The sequence below is a fragment of the Petromyzon marinus genome, chromosome 3 (assembly GCF_048934315.1).
Source record: "Petromyzon marinus isolate PM22_M1 ecotype Great Lakes invasive population chromosome 3, UKy_Petmar_22M1.pri1.0, whole genome shotgun sequence".
Taxonomy (NCBI): Eukaryota; Metazoa; Chordata; class Hyperoartia; order Petromyzontiformes; family Petromyzontidae; genus Petromyzon; species Petromyzon marinus.
Window position 1 is genome coordinate 9,494,492 of NC_133669.1, and position 27,501 is coordinate 9,521,992.

Below are 27,501 nucleotides of genomic sequence, written 5' to 3' on the forward strand. Positions count from 1 at the left end.
GATGTAGGGCAAAAACAGCAAGCTGCAGTCGGTGCCGGGTTATCCTCGTAGCAAAGTAGCTACACGTGTAGTAGTAGCTACTACACGTGTAGTAACTACTACTACACGTGTAGTAGCTGCTACACGTGTAGTAGCAGCTACTACACGTGTAGTAGCAGCTGTAGTAGCAGCTACACGTGCAGTAGCAGCTACACGTGCAGTAGCAGCTACACGTGCATTAGCAGCTACACGTGCAGTAGCAGCTACACGTGCAGTAGCAGCTACACGTGCAGTAGCAGCTACACGTGTAGTAGTAGCTACGGGCCCCGCACTTTCAAGGGCCCCGTGCTCAATGCTTTCAAGCTATCAATTCCGGTTCAGCAATTCTGCACTTGCTCTATTACTATAGTACTATACCGCCTTTAACTTTTATGAACGACTGGGTGTTTAAGGTTAGCGATTTGTCGTATTTTCTGGCTGTATAGCAAATGCAAGTAAAACATTTGTGCTTTAATGTTTTTTTAGGGCCCCTTTGTAACATACGCTATAGGCCCCGCACTAGCTTAATCTGGCACTGGCTGCGGCTTGTACAAAATTATTTGCAAAATCCAACCGTGTCAGTCCGGTGCTTGCCGACCTGCATTGGCTTCCGTTTGGTGAACGAATACAATTTAAGGTCGCACTCATTACAAATTGCTTTCCACAAATGAACCACAATACCTTGTTGGAGCATAAACCATCGTGCAAACTTTTGGGCTAACCATCCAACGCGCGCTTTCAGATGCGCTTCTGTGGCCGTCTAGAATGCTCTTCCTTCCGATATTCGGAAGTCACTGCAACTATTCATTTAAAAACTAGATTGAATACTATTTTTTATAACTGTTTTTGTGTTTAGGTTGTTGTCCTTCCCCCCGCGCGTCCGATGAGCATGGTTGGCTCTGTGCGGTGTGAAGTAAGTTCAACATACAAGGTTCACGTGTTGGTGAATGTTTATTTTCCGATTATTTTACTGCAATGCTCCAACGTCTCCATCGGCAATGGGGCAAATTGTCTCCCCTGAAACGAACTTGGATGAGAAGCATTTCATAATATGTGCTTAACCACCAGCTCCTGGAAACACTGATGCAGAAGCGTCGAAGCCGGTGGACCACAGTGATAAAACACTACATTGTTACGTGATTTGCTGTGCTGAATGGCCCAAAGGCCCTCCAGTTGTGCATGGAGGGAGAGCCCAGAGATTTGGGAGTGTAAATGGGCCAATTGTTCACCCCAGGAGGTACTGGGTAATGCATTTCAGTGGCGATTCTGGCCAGCCAGAGCCGGTGGTGCCGTCGGACTGCCAGCTCCCTTGGTTGCTTTTATCATCACACGCAGCAATGTGCATTTTAGGAAATGTATTTAATGCACTCATTGTAGACCATAAAACAAAAGACGTCGCTACCGCTAATCTACGCACAGCGCGACTGTGCAGAAAGGATGTAATATTCAGCGACTGTACAATGACATGTATAAATCTGTGCATTTTGAGCCGCATAAAAAATTGGCATCAACTAAACCATAATTAAGAAATATCACCTTTCACTGCCACTACCTCAACCTCTCCCTGCAGCGTCCGCCCCCTCCTCCCTCCGTGCTCCCGTACTTCCCTGCTCCCTGCCTCTCCTCCCTCCCCGCTCATCCCTCTCATCCCCTCTCATCCCTTTCTCTCTGCACCTCGGCTTCTCTCTCTTTCCCTCGTGCACGCGGCCTGCCGCCCCACCCCCCGCCCCGGCCCATTTTTTCGCGTCAGATTGCCGCCGCCTGCCGCCGCCGCCGCCGCCTCATCGAGCGCAGGAAGGTGGCGCCGAGCACCGAGGTGATGAGCAGGGTGGTCACACCGCCCAGGACGACACCCATCAGCCCACCGCCCAGTCGCGGCGTCTCGCACAGCTCGCCCGAGTACCAGAGCGCGCGGCCCGACGGGCACCTGCGTGCGTGCGATCCACAGTGGGCGAGCGGGGGGGGGGAGTTGTAGTGTAGCGGTTAGTGCGCTGCGCCGGGAACTCGGCGACCCGGGTTCGATTAGTGCTGGTGACGATGATTTATCTAAACCGGTCCTGGGCCTCCCCTAGATCGACTCACATGAGAGACAAAGGCGGTCGTGCGTGGCGCTAGCCACCCACCACCTCGTGCGCCGTGCCAGCCTTCATAGGTGCTCGTTAACAGCTCTTGCCCCAACAGTCTGCTAAGGCTATACGGGGCATATTTGTCTTTTATCCACAGTTGGGAGCAGAAGTGTAGTAGTTGGCACGCTGCGTTAAGAACCGTAAAACCTGAGTTGGATTCCTGGCCATGGCTAACATCAATAGCAATAACTGGTCCTGGCCCTTTCCTGGATCGACTTGGCCTACAATAAGTGTGAACATTAACGCTGGGGAGACAAAGGCGGCCAGGCGTGTTGCTGGCCACACCGCCCCCTCGTATGTCGTGCTGACCCGTGAACAGGTGCTGGCTAACAGCACTTGCTGCAATAGTGTATGGCTATAGGGGGATCTTTGTGAGACACACAGTGCATGACATAACACGTGACACACAATGCGACACGTGACAATACAATACACAACACATGACACGGCGTGTGGCCCAATGCGCAGCCGTGTGTGTTTGCGAGGCATGCCAGCTGACACGACAGCACACAACGCATGCCACACGACGTACTCTTTGTGATTCAGTTGCCACGATTCACGGTTCGAGTCAAGCATCGACAATGTTTTCGCCATTGTGGCTAATGGAGTGCCTCTCGTAGCTGTAATCTTTCGGGTGATTCTCGGCACGCTCTGCGAATCGTGATTTCACATCGATGATTCGGCTCATCCTTAACCGTCGCGTCAAGGACAAGGATTTGCACGCACAGTGGCGCAAGCTTAAATTCCTCGACAACTCGTAGCACCTTGCGTCACCATCTCATCTCAACCATTTCAATGCCCCGTTGTAGCGTGGCCAGGGCGTCCCCTAGGTAGCAGCTGTCCCTGCGTGGTACAAGGTGACCGCAGCACCGGCATGCATGCCATTCGGTTACTTGTATATTCCTTTTCGGTCGCTTTCACCTGCAGCTGGCGCGCCCGCCCTCCACCAGGCACAGGCCCCCGTTGCGGCACGGGTTCGGCTCACAGGTGCTCAGCCGCTGCGCCTGCTCGGAGTCGTCGGCGTGGCGCCGTGACCTCGCCAGCCTCTCCGCCATCGGCGCGCGTCTGGCGTCCCTGCGAGCCGGGACGGCGCCGTCTCCCAAGATCGGGGCGAGCGGCTCCCGCGGGGCGATGACCTCGGCGGCAGCGTCGATGTTGGCGACGACGTCGTCAACGGCGACGTCGTCGCCAGTGCCGATGGTGCTGCCGGGTGCGACCGGCACCTCCGTCTTGTTGAGGTGAGTGAGATCTGTGGAGCAAGGGAGACGTTGTTCAACTGCGGTGTTGTGCTGGGAGGGGTAAAGTAAGAGTTTCTCATGAAGATGTCTTCTCACGCATACGATGTCTCTAATTTGTGTTCTTTGATCCACGTGTTCCTCTTTCTCTCTGTGTGTATTTCCCAGCGTGCACCTCTGCATGCTTATTTGTACACTTTTCGCAGACACGTACATATATACAGTAGATAGACTTATAGGTGACATAACGAAGGAAGAGTCAATTGAGACCAGAAGTCTCTTTTTTTCAAGAAGAATCATGACAATTCATCGAATCTCTGGGGGGTCAGGAGGCTGCTCAGCCCAAAATGAAATGCACAGTGGGCTATTTCATCTTGTGCAGAGCGGACCACTGCGTGCGTGCACGGGGGACACTCACCGTTAAACTCGACGAAGATGTAGAGGTCTCCGCCCTTGAGGAAGTCCCTCTTGTGTAGGTATTCATGCGAGATGAACGTGGGCCAGCCCAGCAGCGGCCCGCGGAAACAGTTGCACTGTGGATCGAAGCTGCCCGTCACGGAGGGACGGTCCCAGAACAGCTTGTCCGTGTCTGTGCATCTCCGCAAGACGGGCAGGCAGGCAGGGACATAAGTAAGTAAGCAGACTGACAGACAGAAATATAGGCAGGGAGACAGACAGACAGCCAGGAAAGTAGGTGGACAAGAAGGCAAGCAGACAGACAGGCAAGTAAACAAAGGGACAGACATATGGGCATGCAGACATGTAGACAGGTAGAGAGGGAGGAGAGAGATGGGTAAGACGGGGGTGATAGCAAAAGAAGGAAGGTAGATATAGACAGATGGGAAAGGGTGGGGAGGAAGGCGAGGAGACAAACGAAACTCACTCTGGACGAGCCGCGTGTCGTCGGAGAGGAACGTCCGTACGTTGGACATGCACAGCCGCACGTCGCTGTTCTGGTCGACGATGGTGATGACGACCTGGCGGTTGGCGGCGGGCCACTCAAGCACGTCGTCGTCAGGCGTGCTCAGCAGCTGGAATCGCACGCCAAGGTGGCTCACGTTGGACGAGCTGAGCTCGTGCGGGTACACGATGATGGCGAAGCCGTAGCCCTCGGGGCTGACGAACGCCGGGCTCTTGATCCCGGTTCCTGGCACCGACGTCTCCATGAGGTTGGCGGCGTCGGGGATGCGCATGACCCCCGTCGGGCAGTTCCGCTCGGTGAGGCTCACGTCGTCCAGCAAGATGCCGCCGGCGGAGGCGGTGGGGGCGCCGCGCACCGCCTGGAAGACGTAGCGGAACTTGACAGCGGCGGGCAGCACGAGGTGAGCCATCTCCCACTGGTTCATTACCGAGGCTGAAGACGCACGGCAAGTAGACGGGGGGAGGTGGATAGGAGACAGGGAGGTGGGTAAGGGACAAGGAGGTGGAGGTGAGACCGGGGAGTTGAATATGAGATGGATAGGAGACGAGGAGATAGGGAGACATAATTTAATATATTTACTATGCTTGACATATCATTACATCTCAAATTGGATTGACATGCTCTATAAATACAACAACCAGTTACTCTACAAAGAAACATACAAACTACATACGATATAACAACAAGAACCATTCATTATCCATCCATTTCCTCATTCATATGTGCGAGACAGACAGGAGAGACAACAGGACAGAGATTACCCAGGGGAGAGACGGAACGGACGAGACCCGCAGCGTAGACGAGGCGGTACAAACTAAACAGGAACTGGTTTCTCAGATTGAATCGCGACGCTGAATCCGTGACCGTTTCACCGAGCCCCTCGGGTTTGTGCCGGCTCGGCCGCCTCCGACCCGGCCATTGTGGACCCCCGGCTCCGGCCGTCGCTCGCTCACCCTGCACGGTGCCGACCTTCACCATCTTGCGCACGGCGCCGGCGCCGTCGTCCAGCTTGACCCAGATTGCGAGGACGTCCTTGTCGCTGCCGCTCATCTTGAAGGAGAACTGCAGGCACTGGCTGCTGCGGCGCGGGTAGTGCACGCGTGACTCGAGAAGCGCCGAGCTCCCGTTCTTGTCCACGCTCGTGTCCGCAAACATGAAGCGGCCCTCGCCTGCCGGGGCCAGGGTCACGGGTCGCGGTGTGTTAGGAGGTTGAGGGGCCGGCCTGGTATGCAAGGAGGGTCGTGGGTTCTATCCTGACCCAGACGTCTGCTGTATGGTTGGAGTTTGCGGTGTCTCTCTCCTCGTGGTCGCGTGGATTTTTCTCCAGGTCCTCTGGTTTTTTCCCCCAACATTTAGAAACATGCGCATAGAGCATTTGGCTGCTATAAATTCCCACGCGATAAGCCACTTCGTTGAGCTATCATTTGTGGCCAGGTCGCGTCTAAAAAAGAGCTATTTAGCTCAGTTGGCCTTACCTGGTAAAATAAGAAAAATGTTTTAAATGGTTTAATAGTTAGAGGTTTAGAGCGTTGTTCCACATTTGGGATCCAATTGTGAGATAGAGTGTGGTTCTGGTGTTAGAGCAGGGTGAGGGTTAGAGCTGGGTCAGGGTTAGGGTCAGGTTAAACTCTAGATTATGTTCAGGGTCATACCGTTTGTGGTGAGGAGGTCAGTATCACCGTTATGGTCACATTCTGTGTTTGACCAGGTTCGAGGTTAAGGGTCAGTGTGAAGGTTAGGCCAGGGTCATAGCATTTTTAGGGTCTCTGTTAGGAGCTCAGAGGTCAGGAGTTCATGGTCAAGGTTAGTTCAGGGTCAGGAGTTCGTCAACAGACGAGGGGTTAGGAGTTCAATTCACGGTCAGGAGTTGAGCATTTCGATCTTAAGTCTATGATCTTTGGTCACGATGTCAGTCAGGGTTATGTCAGGTTTAGGAGGTCAGGGTTAAAGGCAGAGGGTCAGGGAGGTCAGGGTCATATAGAGGTCTCACCTGGACACTTCCCGTCCAATGTATGGTCGTTCCCGTTGGGGCCCCCTGACCGCACGTGCACCCAGTCGCCGGTGTCCTGCTGGCCTTGGATCATCCCGCAGATGTTCATCTCCTCGAAGTCGCACTGGTCAAGCAGTGTAGTGGTCGAGGCTGGGACGGGAGAGAGGAGGGGGGTCAAGGAGCGGCGAACGACCAGAGAATGAGGGCAGCAGGATGAAGCTTTGAAATTTCGCCCGCCGAGGAACCCGTAGCCCCGCTGCTGCTTCAGCGGTGGAGACGCGGGTAAACGGGTAGCGACGACGGCTTGGAAGTGCTCGTGGATAATGATAAACCGGCGCGTCGTGAGCACACGAGGGTTGATTCTAAGACCCCCCCCCTCCACCACCTTTGGTTGTCAAGTTAAAAGTAGAATGACAAACGCCTTTCAATGCATCGATTGTAATATGACTATGATGATGATGATGACGACTGCTTTAAAATAAACCAAAAGTGTGATGATGAAAGATAGTGAAATGTCCAAGCGTCTCTTAACATGTGCCTGGAGGGAACAGTTGCAACCAATCACTGCATTCAATTACTCTTCCTGCTCTCCTAAGCAGATAAGGTCCTCTTGAAGGAGAACAAAACTAAAACAAGCTTGCAGTTTGGAAGCGGGATTTTTTTTTCACTTTCAGTAAATCACATCCCTGTGCTGCCATACTTCACCATGCCGCTCAGTGGCAGTTGGTGAAGGCGAGGGCCTTGAACCGCTTCACGTACCCACTCCCCAGGGCGCACTTCTCCCCCTCCCCTACCTTCCCCCACCCCACCCCTTTCTCCCCTCTACTTTTGTTCCGCTTCCGTTACCTTCCCTTCCCCATATGAACACCTACCACTTTCCGCTCGTAGTCCCTAACTGCATGAGTGGTGGGGCAGTGAGCCCCAAACTTTTCCCCTTCCCAACAATGGCGGAGCCAGGATTTTCAGGTGGGGGGGAGGGGTGGGGGGCAACCCCTCCAGCAATTACAAATTCTACGAGTTGTTAGTAAGTAAGGACTTGTCCTTTGTTTTTATTCGACGCGTGTACGGCGATGGCACAGCCATCGATCGAGGGTCGAATTCGAACCGCGTTGTGTGATTGGCATCGCGCTCGCTGAAGGTGAATGCCTTCAGGGAAGTCGTGTACTGTATACGCAACTGCGCATAATTCTGTGAGTCACTTATAACTGCTTTGCCGCTACTTATTTCAAATTATGGACTCAGACTATTGTCCTATCATCTCATAATAATATGCTTCACAGTGGCAGTGGGGGTCGCAAAATGCCGATTTATTACTAATAAACCCCAATGATCCGATCGAAATCCTTAATTTCGATCGGATCATTAAAGGGGCAAGTGTCACCACCCCCCCCCCCCCCCCCCCCACTGGCTCCGCCAGTGCTTCCAAGAAACCCAGGAGCACTGAGCTCAGAATTCGATCCGCAAAATTCATGTACCCCCCACCCAACCGTTCCCCTTCCTTGTTACGGTTCGTGCCTTTTAAGAGCCTCTTGTCAAATGCAAAATATAAGAAAAAGAATCGTTCACACGGACGTTGTGGCCCAAAACCCTCTAGTTGAATTCCCGGGACCATTGCAACCATCGGTGGCGAGTGCCACCCCCCCTCCCTCCCGTCCCTTCGTTAACTCGCACAACGCAGCATGGTTCAAGCAGTACACTCAAGCCAACACGCCCCCCACCCACCACGACCCTAGGGAGTCCATCGCCTAGCAGCGATCCGAATAAGGGCCGTTAATCTCCGGCCCGGGTCGTGACTTGCGAGCCGAGCGACAACCCACTGCAGCCGTAGAGGCGGTTCAGCTTGAGCAGGTCGTAGCCGCTGAAGTCGAGGCGCTGGCCGATGACGCTGTCGAATTCGGGGATGTTGGCGGTGATGGTGGGCACGCCGTTCTCCTTGTTGAACGAGAGCGGCGCGTAGTGCATCACCGACTCGTAGTCGTACGGCGTGTTGAGGTTGTCCACCTCGTCGTCGGGGTACTTGTCGAAGTTGTTCTCCTTTCCTGTTTTGCGCGCACGCAGGCACGCGGGGCGGGGTCAACGAAAAGGTCAAAAGCCCGGAGCGGGCACGAATTACCCCTGGGCCAAACTGCGTTAAAGGTGCTCGGCGCACGGTTCACGTTGCATGCGAACTTTCCTCTGGCGTCAAACGGACCGAAGTTTCTCGCCACTTGTACACGGACAAAGGATGGCTATCTCGAATATTATTATTTTTATTCCCAAGGCTCGCCGAGACTCGAGTCTCTTTTTTCGCGATGGTTTCTGCTACATTTGGATGTTTTGTCGTGTTACCGTCATCGCTGTGTCACAAGCTCAAGATCTTCATTTGCTTGTTCCCCTCTGCCCGTGATGTGAGAGCCTCTCCCTCCGTAAACTAAACACGCACACTGATTTGTGTCCAACGTCTCGGAATGCGTTCACACACAAGCGCATCAACGCTTATTTTGGAAACGCGCGCGTTTGCTCCCCAACCGACTGCCTTCGCATCGCAGCAGCATTTGCTGCCGGAGGAATCTCGCACCGTCCGACGAGGCACTCACGCACCGGGCAAGATCTCGTCCCAGTGGATGGTGACGTAGTCGTCGCGGTCGGAGCGCGACTGCTCGTGCCAGAACCCCACCGCGTGGAGAATCTCGTGCTCCACCACGGCCTTCTGGTCGCAGTTCTGACCGATCGACAGCTCCTGTCCGCCGCGGATGTTCCCCACCGATGACCAGCACCTGTCGCGGGGACACGGCGATGGCAATGAGCGGCGTGGCTATCGTCGGGCGCGCAGGCGGTGCGACTGCACCCACGGTCTACGGGGCGGAGGAGTCCAGGCAACGGGATATAAAGAGGGGTGGAGGGTGATGGTGGGGAGGGGAATTGGACAAGGGGCCTTGTTGCATCAGGGCCTATGCCATCCGAGCGACAATAATGGCAAGGACCAGTAATTAAATCGAGGGGAACGCATGAGGGCCTAGCTTCCCTGTGCCCCTTCACGGTACAATGTCGGGGGGACGCAGGGATAACGCGTCACCTGACCTCGTACGTGGACACTTGACAGTGCATTTTTGTTTACCAGCTGGGGGCTAACCGCTCTTCTGTGCCCACCTCCCCCCCCCCCCAGAGTAAGATGAGTGGGGAGAAGTAGGAGAGTGTATGGAGGGGGGTAGAGTGAGGTGAGAGGGAAGAGATAGGAGAGTGAGTGGAGGGGAGTAGAGTGAGGTGAGAGTGGAAAGGTAGGAGAGTGAGTGGAGGAGAGGTGAGAGTGGAGAGGTAGGAGAGCGAGTAGAGGGGAGTAGAGTTAGATTCGAGGGGAGAGGTAGGTGAGTGCATAGAAGGGAGTAGAGTGAGGTGAGAGTGGAGAGGTAGGAGAGTGCGTGGAGGAGAGTATAGAGATGAGAAGGTGAGGAGGGGGTGAGTTCATGATGGTCACAGCACTCTGGGTACCAGGGGACTGGTGTTGTTATCGCAAATTGTCTAAGGTCAGAGCCGTTGAGACCACGAGGTTCAAAGTTCGTTCTCTACATGAATGTATTATACAGCCACATTACTGTATCCATTCCAGCGGTATTTCGATTCATTTCCCTCCAACCGATTTGTTGAATTATCACGATTAGAGGGGTCATGTTTCCATCATGACCACCTCATCGAATCAAGGTGGGATCGAATCATGAAATGCTTGACAATGGTCCCCTCCTAGCTGCATGAATGTATTTTGAACTTCTTCCGCACCGCATGTAGCCAACCGTGCTAATTAATAGGTACAAGCCAGGGGTAGAGTGGTGGCGCAGTGGTTGGTGCACTGCCCGGTGAACCCAGTGACCTCAGTTTGATTCTCAGCGAAGACGACATGAGTGGCGACTCATATCCCAACTGGCTCTTCGACATCCCCTTTCACCAATCTGAGCAGCGTGGTGAAGTGTGGTCAAACAACCCCCATTGACCGACGCTCCGTGCGGAGGTTTTCATCCAGCAGTGGCTTGACTCGACAATTAGTAGTAGTGCGTGGTTACGCGTGCGTGCGAGCGAGCGAGCTTCGTACAGTGCCTTATCACAGCCAGGGGACGAGGAGATATCTCTGCCGTCTGTTATCGCATCGTCTGGATTGGCCTGGGCCAAGGTTCATTGTCTCTGGTGGTGAAACACTCGACATGAACGTCTATGTCGGGAGGGAGGCTCGGGTGTGGGATCATACAAAACAAAGGGGGAGGGGGGGTGGGGGTTGTGAGCCCAGGGGGTGCCCTCACAATTTGGAACAGGTGGGATAAGAAGGGGGTGTGGGGATCATGATGTGCCATCCCTTTATTAACAGCCGATTGGGTTTTGAGGTGTGGTTAGGACTGAGATTAGGGGGCTAGTTTTGAGTTTCGAGGCATGTCAGAGTTCTGCATGTAAGTATTATGTTGAACTTCTTTTGCACCGTACGTAGCCAACCGTGCCAATCGGAGGTGCGGGTGTAAGTGTACTGTAGAGGTTAGGACACGATCGAGGTCTGGCTTAGCGCTTGGGTTAGTGTTTGCTGCTGTTAGGGCTTGAGCTGGGGTTAGCGTTAGGACTAGTTGTTCAGGTCAGAGGCTTAGGACGAGGCGTAGGGCTTGAGCTAGGGGTTAGCGTTAGAACTAGTTGTTCAGGTCAGAGGCTTAGGACGAGGCGTAGGACTTGAGCTAGGGGTTAGCGTTAGGACTAGTTGTTCAGGTCAGAGGCTTAGGACGAGGCGTAGGACTTGAGCTAGGGGTTAGGGTTAGGCTGGGGCAGGGGGTCGGCAACCTGCGTCTCTTTAAGGATTAACATTGCGGCTCTTGGAATATTGAGGTGTTTTTTTGTATTTTGGTTGCCGACCCCTGACCATGGAAGTCCAGTTTACCATGGGCAGGAGTTGGCAACCTATGGCTCTGGACCAGCATGCGGCTCTTTAAGGGCTGCTTCGTGACGTTATTTATTAAGGAACGACGTCTCGTATTCACCAATGTGCATAGTGGCTCTTGAAACATCGATTTAAAAAATATATATATACCGAATTCGAAAAAAAAACCCTTTTCCTGTTATTTTAATTGCTAGGGCTCGTTGGGGGTTATGGTATAAAGGTTTTGGCCGTCTGGTTCGATGGAGCTTGTGTCGGTGAGGCGAGCCGTGCGCCGCGGACGCACGCACCCGCCGAGCTTCTGGAAGCGGATGAAGTCGCGCTCGCCCGCGTAAGGTCTGAAGTCGAGGCACGACTTGAGTCGGAACTGCTCGAAGGCCTGCAGGATGACGCCCTTGGCGTTCAGGTCTGGGTCACAGTGGAACATCCCGGGGGAGGCGCGGAGGGGTGGGGGATGGGGGGAGGCGAGATGGAGAGGTGATGAAGTGTTTGTTGAAGGAAGGGTTATGAATGGGGGTTCGGGGAGGGAGAGAAGGGGTAGTTGGATGAAGATGTTCACAGTAAGCCGTAGGGGTAAAGGTCGCGTTTGCTGGGGCTGTCCCGCAAGAGTTTAAACTTTGTTGCCCAGACAGAAAAAAAAAACACAAAGTGAGTTTCTGACAGGCCGCAAAAAGATCAATATATAGCGACGCCACTGCATAGACATTATGTGGTCTTAAATATATATAGGAGTTGCACCACAATGCGGTCAATCATCATCATGACCAAGCCATGATCTTTCCGCTGTTCCGTGAGGGGTCGCGATGGCGCCCTGTCTATGACGCGCCTGGGCCATAACTTAATTTTTTTTTATTGTTTCTCATCAGAGAAGCTGGAGGAGTGAGTGCTGAGGAGGAGTGAGTGGTGAGGAGGAGTGAGTGGTGAGGAGTGGTGAGGAGGAGTGAGTGGTGAGGAGGAGTGAGTGGTAAGCAGGAGTGAGTGGTGAGGAGAAGGAAGGAGTGGTGAGGAGGAGTGAGTGGTGAGGAGGAGTGAGTGGTGAGGAGGAGTGAGTGGTGAGGAGTGGTGAGGAGCAGTGAGTGGTGAGGAGAAGGAAGAGTGAGTGGTGAGGAGGAGTGAGTGGTGGTGAGGAGGAGTGGTGAGGAGTGAGTGGTGAGGAGAAGGAGTGGTGAGGAGGAGTGAGTGGTGAGGAGGAGTGAGTCGTGAGAAGGAGGAGTGAGTGGTGAGGAGGAGTGAGTGGTGGTGAGGAGGAGTGAGTGGTGAGGAGGAGTGAGTAAGGAGGAGGAGTGAGTGGTGAGGAGGAGTGAGTGGTGAGGAGGAGTAAGTGGTGAGGAGTAGTGAGTGGTGAGGAGGAGTGAGTGAGGAGGAGGAGTGAGTGGTGAGGAGGAGTGAGTGGTGAGGAGGAGGAGTGAGTGGTTAGGACGAGTGAGTGGTGAGGCGTGGTGGGGTCATTGGGCTGGTTCAGCAAAGCATGCATTAATAAAGACACGCAATGACACTGTCCCATCAAGTCTTCACATCGTTTATCCTTCGAAGAAAAATTTAAACCACTCAAGCAAATAAGCAAATCACTCCGGTGCGTTATAGTACTGACGATAAGACTTGATAATCTCAATACAAGGACAAAACGTGATAATAGGAAGTGATCATAGATGATATAAATTGAGGTAACTGTAGCAACCACTCCCAGGTGTAACGGACGATTGCCTTCGCTGCAGTTGGTTTGGCCCCGTGTGCCACTCGCTGTTACATCAGAATACCCGTCTCTCGCAATGCTATTGAGTAACGTCAACAAATATATAGCATAGTAACGTCCTAAGCTTCACACAGCAAAGCCTGAGTCCCCAAACTACTCTAAAGATGACGCCTGCATTGGGATGCAAGACCAATTCCATCCGTGAGCGGGAATCGAAAGCGGCTCGCTGGGTTCTCAGCGCAGTGTGAGAACCACTGCGCCGCCACTCCCCACACAGTCTGTAACAGAATGTTGGGGCAAGTGCTGCTTGCGAGCACCTACGAAGGCCGTCACTGCACTGCGCGAAGGGGTGGGTGGCCGGCACCGCACCCGGACCGCCTTTGTTTCCCCTCGCCAACCGGCATGTTCACCCGCATGTACACCACCTCTACACCGTTCATCATGCTAAGTCGGCCAATTAAATGCTATTTTTCATGCTAATTCCTTTGTCAAGGCACCTTGTTTCCTCGCACACACAGCTTAAAGGTCCGCGGTCTGAGCGTGGCTGTGTTTCACTCCAGCGCTGTCCTCGAGACAGCCTGGTCCCTTCACCTGATGAAGGCCGCTTGTGTTGTGGCCGAAACGTCGTGATTTTTGTTGTTTTATTTTTTACCTACGTGACTTTACCGTATAGAACCAAAGAGTATGTTTACTACACACCGTACCGGGTACTCAATTGAGGCTGAGTCGACCTAGCAGAGGCCCAGGACCAGTTAAAATAATCGTCATTGGTGTTGTCCGTGAGCGGGGATCGGAACTCGGGTAGCCGGGTTCGTAGCGGAGCGCGCTCTCCGCTGCGCCACCGCTCCCCACAAGGCAAATAAGGCAAATAAGGCAAATAAACCACAAAGATCCCCGCCCCCCCTCCCATATAGCCTTACACAAACAAAGATCCCCCGTATAGCCTTAACAGACTGTAGGGGCAAGTGCTGTTAGCGAGCACCTATGGAGGCCGGAACGGTACACAAGGGGGTGGGTGGCCAGCACCACGCCCGACCGTCTTTGTCTCCCTAGTGGCGATATTTACACACCGCACCAGGTACTCATTTGAGGCCGAGTCGACCTAGGGGAGGCCCGGGACCGGTTCAGATAATCGTCACTGGTGTTGGCCGTGAGCGGGAATCGAACCCGGGTCGCCAGGTTCATAGCACAGCGCGCTAACCGCTACACTATCGCTCCCCCACATATATATAGCCTTACACAACAACCGCCATTCGCCACTAAGTGGCGGTGACGTCACCACGACGCTTGTGCCAGGCTATGTGCACCCTGAGGCCACGTGAAGTGTCGAACGCCCGCTGGCAGGAGGTCACGGGGCAGACCCAGGTGCCACGGGTCGACTGACTGAGATGACTGGCTGATGCACCACCTGTGCCCCCTACTGTGCCAACCTGCTGTGCTTTAGCCACCCGGCGCTCCGCTCGTTGTTCTGAGCGTCGCTCCTCCGCCCTCCGTTGTTGTTGGAAGGCGACTGCCTCCAACTGCCCAGTAACATCCTTCACGAGCCTCCTCCACAGAGGCCGATCTTGACACCGCTGGTACCAGTCATCGGCAAGTCCACTCAGCTCCACGTTCTCCTGTACCACATCACTCCATCTCTTCTCTAGCCTGTGCCGCGCCCGCTTAGCCCCCTCAATCCGGCCAAACAAAAGCTGTTTTGGCATGCGGTGGCTGGGCATGCGGGCTACATGACCCAGCCATCGCAGCCTTGCCTGCCGGAGGAGCTCACCGATGGGACCCTGCCCAGATCTTTCAAGGATTTGTGAGCTCTTCACACAATCCAGTCTGGTTAAACCCAGGATGGATCGTAGGCAGGCCAGCCTAAATGTTTCTAACCGGCGAAGATGTTCCATTAGGGGGGTCCACGTTTCGCAAGCGTAGAGAAGGGAGGGAATGACCGTGGCCGAGAAGACCTGAAGCTTAGTGCGGAGCGACAGACCAGGTAGCTTCCACACAGCGTTACGCAACCGATGAAAAGATGTTGCCGCTCGACTGATTCGGAGTGAGACCTCTGCTGTTAAACTGGAGCCAGTCATAAGCACACTGCCCAGGTATGGGAAACTCTCCACTCTCTCCACAACTGCTCCATCACCGATTGGGAGTTGTGGGGGTGGAGTGTCCGATGGTACAAAATACCCAGGCAGGTGCTTAGTTTTGGTGGGGCTGATGGTAAGGCCCCACCTCTTAGTGGCACGCTCCAGTCTCAGCAGCAGCCTTACACACACACTAATCCACACACACTAATCCACAAACACGTGGCCTCCAATCACACGGTCCTCACCTAGGCTGTCGGAGAGGATGTATGGGATGGGCATGGGCCATATGTATTCATCGCCAATGATGGAATTCCTCTCCTTCTGCAGAAACACTCACCCCAACAGACAGCTGCAGCGCTCTTGTCCACACGATAACAGAACTCGCGCGGCTAGGATAGCGGTCATCTCGTGGACATGTCTGTATGGTGAACCTCTTTCGCACCGTACGTAGCCAACCGTGTCCAATCGCAGGTGCGAGGGAAGGGCAACCAAACTAAACACGAAGATCAGTTCTATAGAAATGAGTTTTCAGTCTAGATTTCAAAGTGAATAGTTGCAGTGACTTCCTAATCTCGGAAGGAAGAGCATTCTAGACGGCCACAGAAGCGCATCTGAAAGCGCGCGTTGCAAGTAACCACCTTTGTTGGATTGCCAGCCAAAAGCCGCTGCGAGGATGACCTGAGTTCAATGATATCCGCTACCATATGGCCACGACAACTATGAAATGGCAACGAATGTTACATTACAACAGTTATCATCAGGCAGGTGATGATATCACCGATGCGTCGAATGCAATCGACTCCGACGCTCGCGATCATGTCGAGTTTTGCCTACGACGCGCAGGCCCCATGTCTCACGCGAGTTGTTGTTGACGTTCGAGGCTGTCACGGCAATTGGCACTGCACCGATGAGCCGGGGGAAGCGAGACACGGGGCAGATGTTTAACGTTCGCCGTGGAGCAGACGGCGCGTAGTAATGCTGCGGTTCATCCACCGCTGTGGAGGATACAAGTCACGGGGGTGTGTATGTAGAACTTCTTTCACACCGTACGTAGCCAACCCATGCGTACAAGCCGCACTGCCAGATGTGGCGCACTTGCGGTTGATGGGAAGGGAAAATCAACGAAGTGATTTGTGTTTGCTGTGCATGCTGGAGAGGGAGGGGGGCAGGGCGGGGTGCAGTCGGATGGTGGCTGATGTGAGATCGAGTAGAGTTGCGTGAGGTTTTTTTTTATCATGATAAAATTTAATGAGTTATTTTCATATTTTTCTTACCGGGGACGATGGCCCGACGATATCGCCCTGAGTCAACCGAAGCATGACATCTGGCAACAAAACACAACAAGGGTTCGTAACAGGGACGTGTCGATACGCGTTACAGAGACGGCCCAGACTGAGCGGCCGTGACTGACTGATGTGAACGTTCATGATGTTCAAATTTACTTCACGTTAACTTAAATGGCGCTTGTAGCCAGAGAAACCTTAAAACCATATGTTATTTAGCAGAGTCTATGTGTTAAGGTGTCTGCATGTAGATATGTCTGTCTCTCAATGCTTTGATGTATCTGCGTTTGTCTTTATGTTGGCTGTGTTGCCATGTCTATGTGTTCACGTGTCTGTGCGTATGTGTCTACGTGTTGACTGTGCATTTCCATGTCTGTGTGTGTCTATGCGTCTGTGTGTGTGTTTATGTGTTGACGTGTCTGTGTGTGTCTAGTGGGGAGCGGTAGTGCAGTGGTTAGCGCGCTGTGCTGCGAACCTGAAGACCCGGGTTCGATTCCCACTCACGGCCAACATCAGTGAGGTGTATCTGAACCGGTCCTGGGCCTCTCCTAGGTCGACTCAGCCTCAAATTAGTACTTGTTGTGGTGTGTAAACATCACCACTGGGGAGACAAAGGCGGCCGGGCGTGGTGTAGGCCACCCACCCCCTCGCGTGCCGTGCCGGCCTTCATAGGTGCTTCCTAACAGCACTTGCCCCAACAGTCTATTAAGGCTACACGGGTGTAGACTGTGTGTTGACGTGTCTGTCGATGCCTCACCGCGGTTGATCTGAGGGATGTCGATGACATCACCAAGGTCCTCCTCTGTGGGACAGGACAATCGTTCACGAAAACAAAAACTTTTAAACTTCCTGGTCAGACCCAGGCGCGCTCCGGTGACTTTTCGGCTCCAAGACCCCTCCCTCCCATTGATTTAACATCACAACACTGCAGCGATGCCGCAGTGCAATCCCTGAATATTGTCACCGGAAACTGGGTGCCATCGCTTCCTTCACCTTCTGCCCGTTGTTGTAAAGTTGCCACCCGTCATCCACAGTTGCATCAACATCCAGTGCCGGATTATCCTAGTAGCACAAGCAGCTACATATGTGGTAGCTACATATGTGGTAGCTACATATGTGGTAGCTACATATGTAGTAGTAGCTACGGGCCCCGCACTTTCAAGGGCCCCGCGCAAAATGCTTTCAAGCTATCAATTCCTGTTCAGTGATTCTGTGATTGCTCTATTACTATAGTACTATAGCGCCTTCAACTTTTATGAACGGCCGGGTGTTTAAGGTTAGCGCTTTGTCGTATTATCTGTCTGTATAGCAAATAAATAAAAACAAGTACTTTACTATGCAAGTAAAAAAAATGTGTTTTAATCTTTAAACGTAGGGCCCCTTTATAACATCTGCAACAGGCCCCCGCACTAACTTAATCCGGCACTGTCAACACCACCTCCGTCTGGCCTTAGGTCTTGCACTTGGTCACTGCCCTCTCTGAGTGGCACTGCCCGTCACGGTGACCTGCCCTTCTCCACCACGTGCTCCCACCCATGGCAACCTCATCTCCCAGATTACATCCCTTATTACCTTTCTGCCACATTATATTACCAACTTCGCAAGTTGCTGGCCCTCTCTTGCGATGACATTCCCAGCATGTCCCCTCTGCATGCACGCGTACTCAGAAGCGAGTCGCTGATTTTTATAGCTGCTCTGTCCAAATCCTTGCCCATCAGACATTGCATGACGGTGCATTATTTGTAAATTTAAAAAAAAAACATGAAGAGTGAAAATAATGTAACGGTACCTATTTGTCCATCCGGTTTCACCTGGAAAATAAATCGACGCAACGTGTTAATTATTATTCCACAGTGAAACAATACAAAATAAAATATTTTAACAGATTAGGCTCACTGAGCTATATAGCTCGTTTTCAGAAGCGACCAGGCCACAAATGACAGCTCAACGAAGTGGCGTATCACGTTTCTAAATGCGGAGGGGAAAACCTGCAAGACCCGAAGAAAAATCCACACGACCACGGGGAGAGAGACGCCGCAAACTCCAAAAATACAGCAGCAGGCATCAGGGTCGGGATCGAACCCACGACCTCCTCCTGTATACCAGGCGAGGTAGTTAACATCTCCTAGCCAACGCGGCGTTCCATCCTTAAGCATTATCACTCTCCATTAACACGCGTTCGAGGAGCGGTGGAGCAGTGGTTAGCTCACTACACGACATAACGGACCTTGCCGACCAACCCACCATGTAACATTGAGATGATTTGGCCACGAAAGATCTCCATGTGACGAGTTACCACTTCGTAGAGCTATCATTTGCGGCCAGGTCGCTTCTGAAAAGGGAAGCTAATATAACTCAGTGGGCCTTACCTGGAAAAATAAAACTTTGTTAGTGAATTGCATACATTTCCTATACTTTGCACTGCTATCGTATTTAGTATCGTTTTTTGTTGTAACTTTCTGACCCGCCCGTACTGGACATCTGTAAAAAAAGAGCTTCATAGATCATCGGATTCCTCCAGTATGTATAAACATTCTAGTTCTATATTCTTGGTTCTTTCGGTAAAATCACGTAGAAGGGAAACAATAAAATAATAAAAATATAAAACAATACAATTATCACGACGTTTCGACTGCAACACAAGCAATCATCATCAGGTGTGAAAACCAACGGCAAGAACATTTGAAAGTGGCGGTTTGTATTTATTTATTTTTAACGTTAGCACCACGGAGAGCGATTTGACAGTTTGTTCAGATGGACGAGTCCATCTATGTTCGGAAAAAAGGAGGGGGGAGACAAAAAATAATGGATGCGGTCTGAAAGCCACCTTAAGCGTGATCAATCAATTAAGACCCGAAATGGTTTATCAAATCCTTCCAATGATTGCTAAGCCAGAATCCATCTTCTCGGTTGAAATTGTCTCTGTGTTTGTATATGTGGATAGCCTCATGAACGAATCTCTCATGGTAGCCAGATGGCATGCATGTGAGCCTACTGAATTATAACAGTGATCTGCCTTCAACGTGACCTTACCGAAATAACCAAGAATATGAATCCCTGCAGTCACGAAAGCTTTAAATCAAAATAATAGTTCTAGTTCAGACAGGTCACCATGTCTCAAATGCTTAGCAAACGAACACAGACACCAGATACGTGCAATGCGTACATGTGTAACACGACAGGGGTGTTCTCTTGCTGTGGTATTTGATTAACCGTTGAACGAATGCATTCATCTCTGTTTTACCTCAGCTCTGTTTTACCTCAGCTCTGTTTTACCTCAGCTCTGTTTTACCTCAGCTCTGTTTTACTTCAGCACTGTTTCACCTCAGCACTCACCGTTGTTTAGCACAACCCCTCATGTGAAGCTCCCGACTTTGCCATCACCACACACACAAATCCCTGACCTTCATTCCCCTCACTCGACATTTGTCGGAATGCTGCCGAGGCTGACACGGAGCGGGAAGGAAATTACCGGCGTTAGGCACTACAACTATGGTACAATGTACGCCTATCCATGTTAAACCGAGATATCCGATATAATTGTACCCTATACAGCAATCCTATATATGTGTGCATGTGTGGACATTACCGCACACACCACCACAGCAGCCACTGGTGGCGTGCACATGTCCACCCCGCGATGTTGTCCCGTCACTGCCCCCCCGCTGCCGACGGTCTCGGCCGACGTCGCGACACACGACAGACACGCGAGTTCAAGACGCGTCTCACCGAAAAGGCGACCGCGTGGCCCACGACCAGAGCGAGAAGGAGCCCCCACAGGCTCGCCATGATCACAAATGCCCCTTTTATGCTGCCCTCCTTCCCTCTCAAGGCCCCGCTGCCTTCTCCTGCCGGAGACGTTGTCCGCGCCTCCGTATCTCTGCCCGGGACTTTAAACCCACTGGCAGCCGAGGAGCAAAGTTCTCAGCTGTCGGCGATATATTTGGCTACCTTCACCGCTATCAGCTCGCCTCGCGGTGTCTTTATTAGTCGTGTTGTTCCATAGTTCCATTTATTTTGGTATAGCCCTGTGAGCCATTCGGCTCTTGAATCGGGTGCAACCACAACAAACAAAAAAACACGAACAAGAAAAACATCCTAAAGTGACTTTGTGTGACTGTGCAAAACAGAAAATCCAGGAAAAAAAACATCAAAATATTCCTGAAATAAGCACCGTACACTAACGCTGTGTGCAAAAAAATCCCAGTGGGATGCAAAGTCAAACAACAAAAACAACAACCACAAGACAACTTAGATTTAGGCCATCAGTCTAACTCCGTACTACAATAAACAAAAACATGGCCAAACCAACCAAAAAAACTTTTCGAAATCACCGAAATAAAAGCCATAAATGCAATGTAACAGTGATCATAGGGACTGTGACCGAGTTGTTGTGGGAGTGGTAACGGGCTGGAGAAGAGATGGAGCTGATGCAGTACGGGCGGGGGGGGGGGGGATGTGGAGCTGAGTGGACTTTGCTGGTGGCAGCGGTGTCGGCCTCTGTGGAAGAGGCTCGTGAAGGACGCTGCTGCTACTGGGCAGACGGAGGCAGTCGCCACTCCAGCAACAACGGAGGGCGGAGGAGCGATGCTCACAACAACGAGCGGAGCGCCGGGCGGATAAAACGCAGCAAGTTGGCAACAATATGGGGGGGGGGGCGTCTCAGTCAGCCAACCCATGGCACCAGGGTCAGGGCCGGGACCTCCTGGTCAGCAGCGAGCCTTCGACGACTTCACGTGGCGGCCTCAAAAGTGCACCTGGCCTGGCACAGGCGCCGTGGTGACATCACTTAGTGACGAATGTCGGGTATTGTTGGTTGGTAGCAATTGCGGCTAAGGGGGCCGTCCATTAATGACGTCACGCACCTAGGGGGGGGGGGGGTGGGGGTCAGACATTTGTGATGAGGGGGGGGGGGTGAGAAATGTGACGTCACATCAAAATGCGCAACTTTAAAAATAAATATAGACGACACGTTCTACTTAATTAAATATACTTTTTTTTATATAAATTCTAGATGTGAAGCTTTCGTGACTGCAAGGATCCATACTCTTTGGTTCTATTCGGTAAAGTCACGTAAAAGGATAAAACAACAAAAAGTAAAAAAATAAAAAATTCACGACGTTTCGGCCACAACACAAGTGGCCTTCATCAGGTGAAGGGACCATACTGTCTCGAGGACAGCGCTGGAGTGAACACAGCCAAGCTCAGACCGCGATCTTTAAGCTTGTGTGAGAGGAATAAATGTGCCTTGACAAAGGAATTAGCATAAAATAAATGAATGTTTTCTCCTACAACGTCAGAGTGCAGCGCCACATTAAATACCCAACTACAATGGCAATAGTTTAAAGCGATTTGAAGCATGTTTTATATATTTTTTGGGGGTGGGGGTGGGGCAGAACTTTGTGACGTCATATCTGAGTGGGGGGGGTCTGACTTTTTGTGACGCCGTGTGACGAAGGCGGGGGGGGGAGGGGTCAAAAATCGTCCTAAATCGCGTGACGTCATTTATGGACGGCCCCTTAATTCCGCGCACTGAGAGCGTGGCGCTTGCTCGTGCGAGATCAACGCGAAGTCCGTCGCTGTCATCAGAATCCAGCGGTGAATTACGACTCAGATTTTTAATGGGACGGTGCCGGCGAAGCAGCAGCGAATGCGATTGTTGCGGGTGGGTGGGTGGTTGGAGGGGAGGGGTAGTGCACCATGATTTCGCAATGTTTAGGTGCGGCTCCACAGCAATTCACAAGTTCGCAAAAGTGCAAACATATTGCGGCATAGCGATTGGGTTGCTCACATGTTCCGTTTTTAATCCCTACTCCTTATCTTGTCATCATGATACTTGCAGTGGTTGTGTGTGGTGGTGAGTGCGGTGCTGGTGTGTGTGTGTTGGGGGGGGGGGAGCCGGTCGTGTGCCGTGCCGGTCTTCATAGGTGCTCGCTCAATAGCTCCAACAGTCTGTTCAGGGCTTGACGGGGATTTGTTTTCGTCTTTGGTGGTGTACAAAAACGTGAGTGAATTGTGCTGAGCGTTAACCAATGCCCTTAAATACTTAAATATACGGTAGGATAATAATATAGGACCATTACGGGTAGCCGCCCGTTGTACTCTACTCTAGTGGTAGTGCCTTACGTCGATAATAATCCACACTCAAAACCAGTCCAGCAGCGTTCTGGAGATTATTGAGACACGAAGCCATGGTTGATATCCCATCCTGTGGATTCTGCCGTGGTGTGACAGTTTGGCACGTTTGGCTCGCAATCCAGAGATCTCCAGTCGCGGCAGCTGGGACAATGGGCAACGTTTCTTAAGCTGAGACAATAGACAACGTTTCTGAAGCAGCCCCCCCCCCACCATGCCCCCCGCCTCTGGCCACCTACAGCAGTAACAAATGGGTACACGGCACATCGACCGGCGGGGGTCGCGTAAATGTGGGGCTTCATTTGTGGGTGCTCTCACCTCGACCAAGACGTCTGACCAGCGTGGACGAGTGGACCAAAACTAAGCTCTAGATGGGACGCTCGCTCCAGCTATCGCTGGAGTCGAGAGCGAGAGAGATCATTCCGCCGGCAGCAGCGCCAGAGGCAATCGCAGGGCTCCACGGAGCGGTGGTGCCAGCGGCAGCTGTGTGGATTGATGCCCTCGCAACACCGTTGGGACATCCCGACGGCTGGGGGAGCCCTTCATCCTGCAGTGGATAGACCATGGCTGCTGCTGTTGATGACGATGATGATAATAATCACGGTGAGCCACAAGTGATCGATGTGAATCGATGAGAGAGGCAGGCGCGGCACGAGGTGCCAAGTGAAAAGTGACGTGGCACAGAGTCGCTGTGCCACGTCACTGAACGCCACTGCCCCACCGGATGTTTGAACCACCAGCCGCCACTCTCATAACCACCGAAAGCCATGATCGATCCACCGCTGGATAAAGGCCTCTGCAAGCCGTTACCACGTCCCTCGTGATTCCCGCAATTCGACCATCCCTCTTAGCAGCTCCTGCGCGCGAGCTGATTGCATCGCTCCATCTCTTGCCAAGCGGCTGAGCTCGCAGGAGGCTCATTAAAATAAAACGAAACGTTTATTGGGACCTTGCTGTTGAAATAAATACAAGACATCGAAAATCCAATCTATCTCTGGGGCGTGTTCTCTCCTTTGGCTGCGACTACGTGGTTAGTCTCGACCGCCAGCCAACATCCTTTCTCTTCTCATCGCAACGTGACCCCTCCCGAGCCCACTTAATCTTCTTGAACTGTCAACATGATGCCTTCATTAGTCCAATCCCAGTGGTCCTTAATGCTGTCAAGTTCAGTTTACGCCACGAGGGGGTGGCAGAGACTCAGGCAAGGGGGCCTTTCGTATTTAAAAGCACAGCGGGAGGCAGCGATCATTAATCATATTTGACAACTTTTAATTTTATTTTACCAGCTATACAGCTATCTTTCAGAAGCGACCTGGCCACAAATGATGGCTCAACGAAGTTGCATATCGTGTGGAAATGTATAGCAGCCAAATATTCTAAACGCACGTTGTTGATTCTAAATGTGGAGTGGAAAACCCAGTGGACCCGGAGAAAAATCCACGCAACCACAGGGAGAGAGACACCGCAAACTCCAAATATACAGCAGCAGGCGTCAGGGTCGGGATTGAACTCCCCGACCTCTTGCATACCAGGAGAGCGAGATAACATCTCAGAGCCATCGTGGCATCCCGACTATAGTAATATGGCAGGGTACAGGTTTCATGAAAGGACGAACATTGTTGACTTCCCACGAAGTAGCACTTGCTTTATCGACCCCGGGGTTGACGATAGAGCGAGTCAACCCCTGACGGGAATTTGAACCCGCATGAAACATTGATGCGGGCCAATAGGTAGAATATCGACAATAAATATCGCGATACAAAAAGAGAGACTCGTTATTCCTTTGATGTTGATTGTTTATGTATTTATTTCTTTATATTTCTGATCATTGCAATCTCTTATCTTAACGTAATCTATATAGCGCCATTACCAAGGCGTTTTACAAACAATTAACATCGGGTACAGCGTGTGAATGTTAACGGTGGAGATGCGGTGAATGAAACAGATGAGAGGAAGCAATGGGGGCAAATCCGTGCTGCGTTAATTCCTTGAAAGCGAATTTGATGACAGTAAATGATGACAGATGGAATGATGAATGGGGTTGATGAGCGATAGTCATATAACGAGAATATTAATGAGGGAACAGTAACGGTGGTTGTTATGGGGGGGGGGGGGGGGGGATTAAGGGGGGTGGGGGGAGGTTATGGGGTTAGCTAGGGAACAAGTGAGTTTTGGGAACAAGTGAGTTTTGAGTGAGGAACGGAAACTAGTGAGCGAATGTGACTGTTTAATGCGGAGGGGGAAGTTTGTTCCAGCGAAGGGGGTGGGCGAGAAGAGAAAAAGAGCGAAAGCGTGGATGGAGCACACGGAGGAGGAACACAGAGAGAGACAGCAAAGATTGGGAAGGCAGATGTGCGAGAGAAAGCGACTTAGAAAGATACAAGCGTGGCAAGACAAGGTGGGGCACACAGTGCTTTCTTTATGTCAAGGTATATGTTCCTTCCCCTCCCCCAAACAATGTTCGTGTTGTGCTCTCACTGCCGCCTTCTAATGTTGTGGAAGACATTTCAATTCGGAACTCTCTCAGAAAGCAGTGCACCACTCCGTGCAAGACTAAGAGCCTCTTATGATGGTGACATCACATAACTTGATGCCACCTTCTCACCCCCGACCCTTAGGGGCCGTTCATAAATGACGTCACGCACCTAGCGGGGGGGTCAGACATTTGTGACGATGTGTGACAAGGGGGGGGGGGGGGGTTGAGAAATGTGACGTCACATCAAAATGCGCAACTTTAAATAAATATAGACAACATGTTCTACTTAATTAAATAGACTTGTTAATAAATGTTTTCTCCTACAACATCAGAGCGCAGCGCCACATTTCATACGCACTACAATGACAATAGTTTAAAGCGATTTGAAGCATGTTTTATATATTTTTTTGGGGGGGGGCAGAGATTTGTGACGTCATATTTGAGGGGGGGTCTGACTTTTTGTGACGCCGTGTGACGTCGAGGGGGGGGTAGAAAATAATCAAAAATCGCGTTACGTCATTTATGGACGGCCCCTCATTCGAGGTGGCCATCGCTTAATAGTCAAAAGATATGTAGAGGGACTCCTCTACTTACGAACATTCGGCTTACGAACTTTCATAGGTACCAACAAACCGGTCCGTATGTCCAGTTGCCTGTTCGGACCGAAGAGTCGTAAGTGAAATCCCCTGCGTAATAGATGGCGGTGGTGGCATCTACATCTGCAGTACGTGAAGAACCGGTGGCATGTACATCTACAGGAGATTATACACCGTTTTAAAACCATTCCCCGTGTTTCGTGTACATTCCGTACAACATGTGTGGAATCGACAGGAGTAAAGTTGGACTTACGAACAAATCGCCTAACGAACAGACCTCTGGAACTTAACTCGTTCGTAAGTAGAGGAGTCTCTGTAGTTTAACCCATCGGAGCTGGAATATCCTGAATTACGTGAAAATCAACATTTTCAGTGCGGTCACATTTGCGTGCAGACATTGGTGACCGGACTGAGACCATCATATCAACTCAATCCGGATTAATCGCGATTGAACGGCTGAAACCCGGATTCGAACCCAGGGATCTCATCGATGTTGGTTGGCTCAGTCTCTTGCGAAAGCAGGAATCGAATTACTGCGACCCAGGTGACTCTTGCATGGGTCATCTTGGGTTCTCACTCGGCGATGCAAATTAACTTTGAACTTGTCTCTGACGCCACTCCGGTATTGAGAAAGCGTTGGACGTCGGTCTATGTTTAGACAGCGATCGTCCTGGACTGCCTTTCCAATTGCTGTGCATGACAATTACGCCAGCGAAAGGAAAGACAAACTGTCCACTTTGCGTCATCGAATGCAAATATCTCTCATAAAAGGTCGAAAGCTGCTTATCTCTCAAATTGCAAATGTTGTATGTTAAGTATATTACGCAAGGCGACCCAAGTAAATGTGAAATATTGGGCCACATTTGGCCATTGTTGGATGAACAGGTTCCAACCACATACCGACGCTGGTCTATCGTTGCATGTTTACTGGAACCACTGTTGGATCACCTGCGGTGCAGTACTTGTATTATCGACCCAGGTTGGGAGGATGATGATGATAGGTCGATCCGACCCCTGACCAAGATTTGAACTTTAATCGAATGACCGCAGTGATACGCGGCTGTTGTGTGACTTTGTTGTCGTTGGTAGCGATACGTCAATTAATCGATTAATCTCGTGAAGAAATCTCGTGCAGGCTATAGGCAAGTAATGATTCACATTCAACAGCAATGGCAAGCACTGTCCGCACCTGCCCTGGACCTCCCCAAATCTGGCTGTCGCCTGATGAAGCTAGTTGTAATTACTGGCGAAACGTCGCACTCAGATTGTGAAATGTTGTGACTTTGCTCTCCAACACACCGGTTAGTGCTGTACTAGTGACGAATTGTCACGTTCTGTTTACGTGACAACCCCCTTACTAGTTGGCTGTGTCAACTAGTAAGGTGTGTTGGAGAGCGAAGCCACAACATTTACAATCTAAATGTTGTGGCTTGGCATGTTCTGTTTACGTGACAACCCTTACTTGTTGGGTGTGTCAACTAGTAAGGTGTGTTGGAGAGCCAAGCCACAACATTTACAATCTAAATGTTGTGGCTTGGCATGTTCTGTTTACGTGACAACCCTTACTAGTTGGCTGTGTTGGGTGGTGGCGGGTTTTAACGACACATTTATATATTTACGCGATCTAACCCCCCCAAAAAACCTCTTATGGATGATATTGGTCGCGAAAGCCTACGTGTTAAACTTTATTTAAAGAAGACGAACAAGAGAAACCCCCCGGAAACTTCTCCCCGTCCACGAGGACGGTCTGTAAGACTACAATAGAGAGACATCTGTCTTTCCTTGATGAGGTGGATGTTCCGCACGCGATGTCAAACATTGCTCGCATTCCTGAAAACAATGTCCAGCCTTTGTAGGCAAACTCAAGACATCGTCGTAACCGGAGGAGGCCCCGTTTCACCCGCCCACGTGGCACACGAAGCTGACGGTGAACACCTCCGCCTCCCCATTGTTTGCCGTGCATGGCAGACTTCGCTCTTCATTGTCTCGCGAAGTGCTATTTAATGGGGGGTGGGTGGGTGTTCGGGGGGGGGTGGCACCTCTGTAAGGGGAACGTTTGTCGGCGATAAA

At 51.5% G+C, this 27,501-nt stretch overlaps 1 protein-coding gene across 1 annotated transcript; it reads right to left on the bottom strand.

The window, feature by feature from the left end:
* Window positions 1–950: 950 nt before the first annotated feature.
* On the bottom strand, window positions 951–20,661 carry MEP1A (meprin A subunit alpha). The gene is made up of 14 exons (XM_076073769.1): window positions 19,954–20,661; window positions 18,014–18,035; window positions 16,982–17,026; window positions 16,216–16,265; window positions 15,187–15,262; window positions 11,464–11,581; window positions 8,872–9,047; window positions 8,109–8,330; window positions 6,292–6,441; window positions 5,255–5,470; window positions 4,263–4,733; window positions 3,798–3,968; window positions 3,066–3,393; window positions 951–1,945 (listed from the first exon to the last, which is right to left on the bottom strand). Exons 1-14 carry the CDS (start codon window positions 20,011–20,013, stop codon window positions 1,765–1,767), a joined length of 2,286 nt encoding a protein of 761 aa, XP_075929884.1. The 5' UTR covers window positions 20,014–20,661; the 3' UTR covers window positions 951–1,764.
* Window positions 20,662–27,501: the final 6,840 nt, after the last annotated feature.

Excerpts from the sequence above, each read along its gene's own strand:
- MEP1A (XM_076073769.1), bottom strand. The coding sequence starts at position 20,013 with ATGGCGAGCCTGTGGGGGCTCCTTCTCGCTCTGGTCGTGGGCCACGCG. Across the intron at positions 11,582-15,186 it reads CATCCTCTCCGACAGCCTAG|ACCTGAACGCCAAGGGCGTC; the intron begins GTGAGGACCGTG and ends ACTGTGACCCAG. Across the intron at positions 4,734-5,254 it reads GAAGGTCGGCACCGTGCAGG|CCTCGGTAATGAACCAGTGG; the intron begins GTGAGCGAGCGA and ends GTGCGTCTTCAG.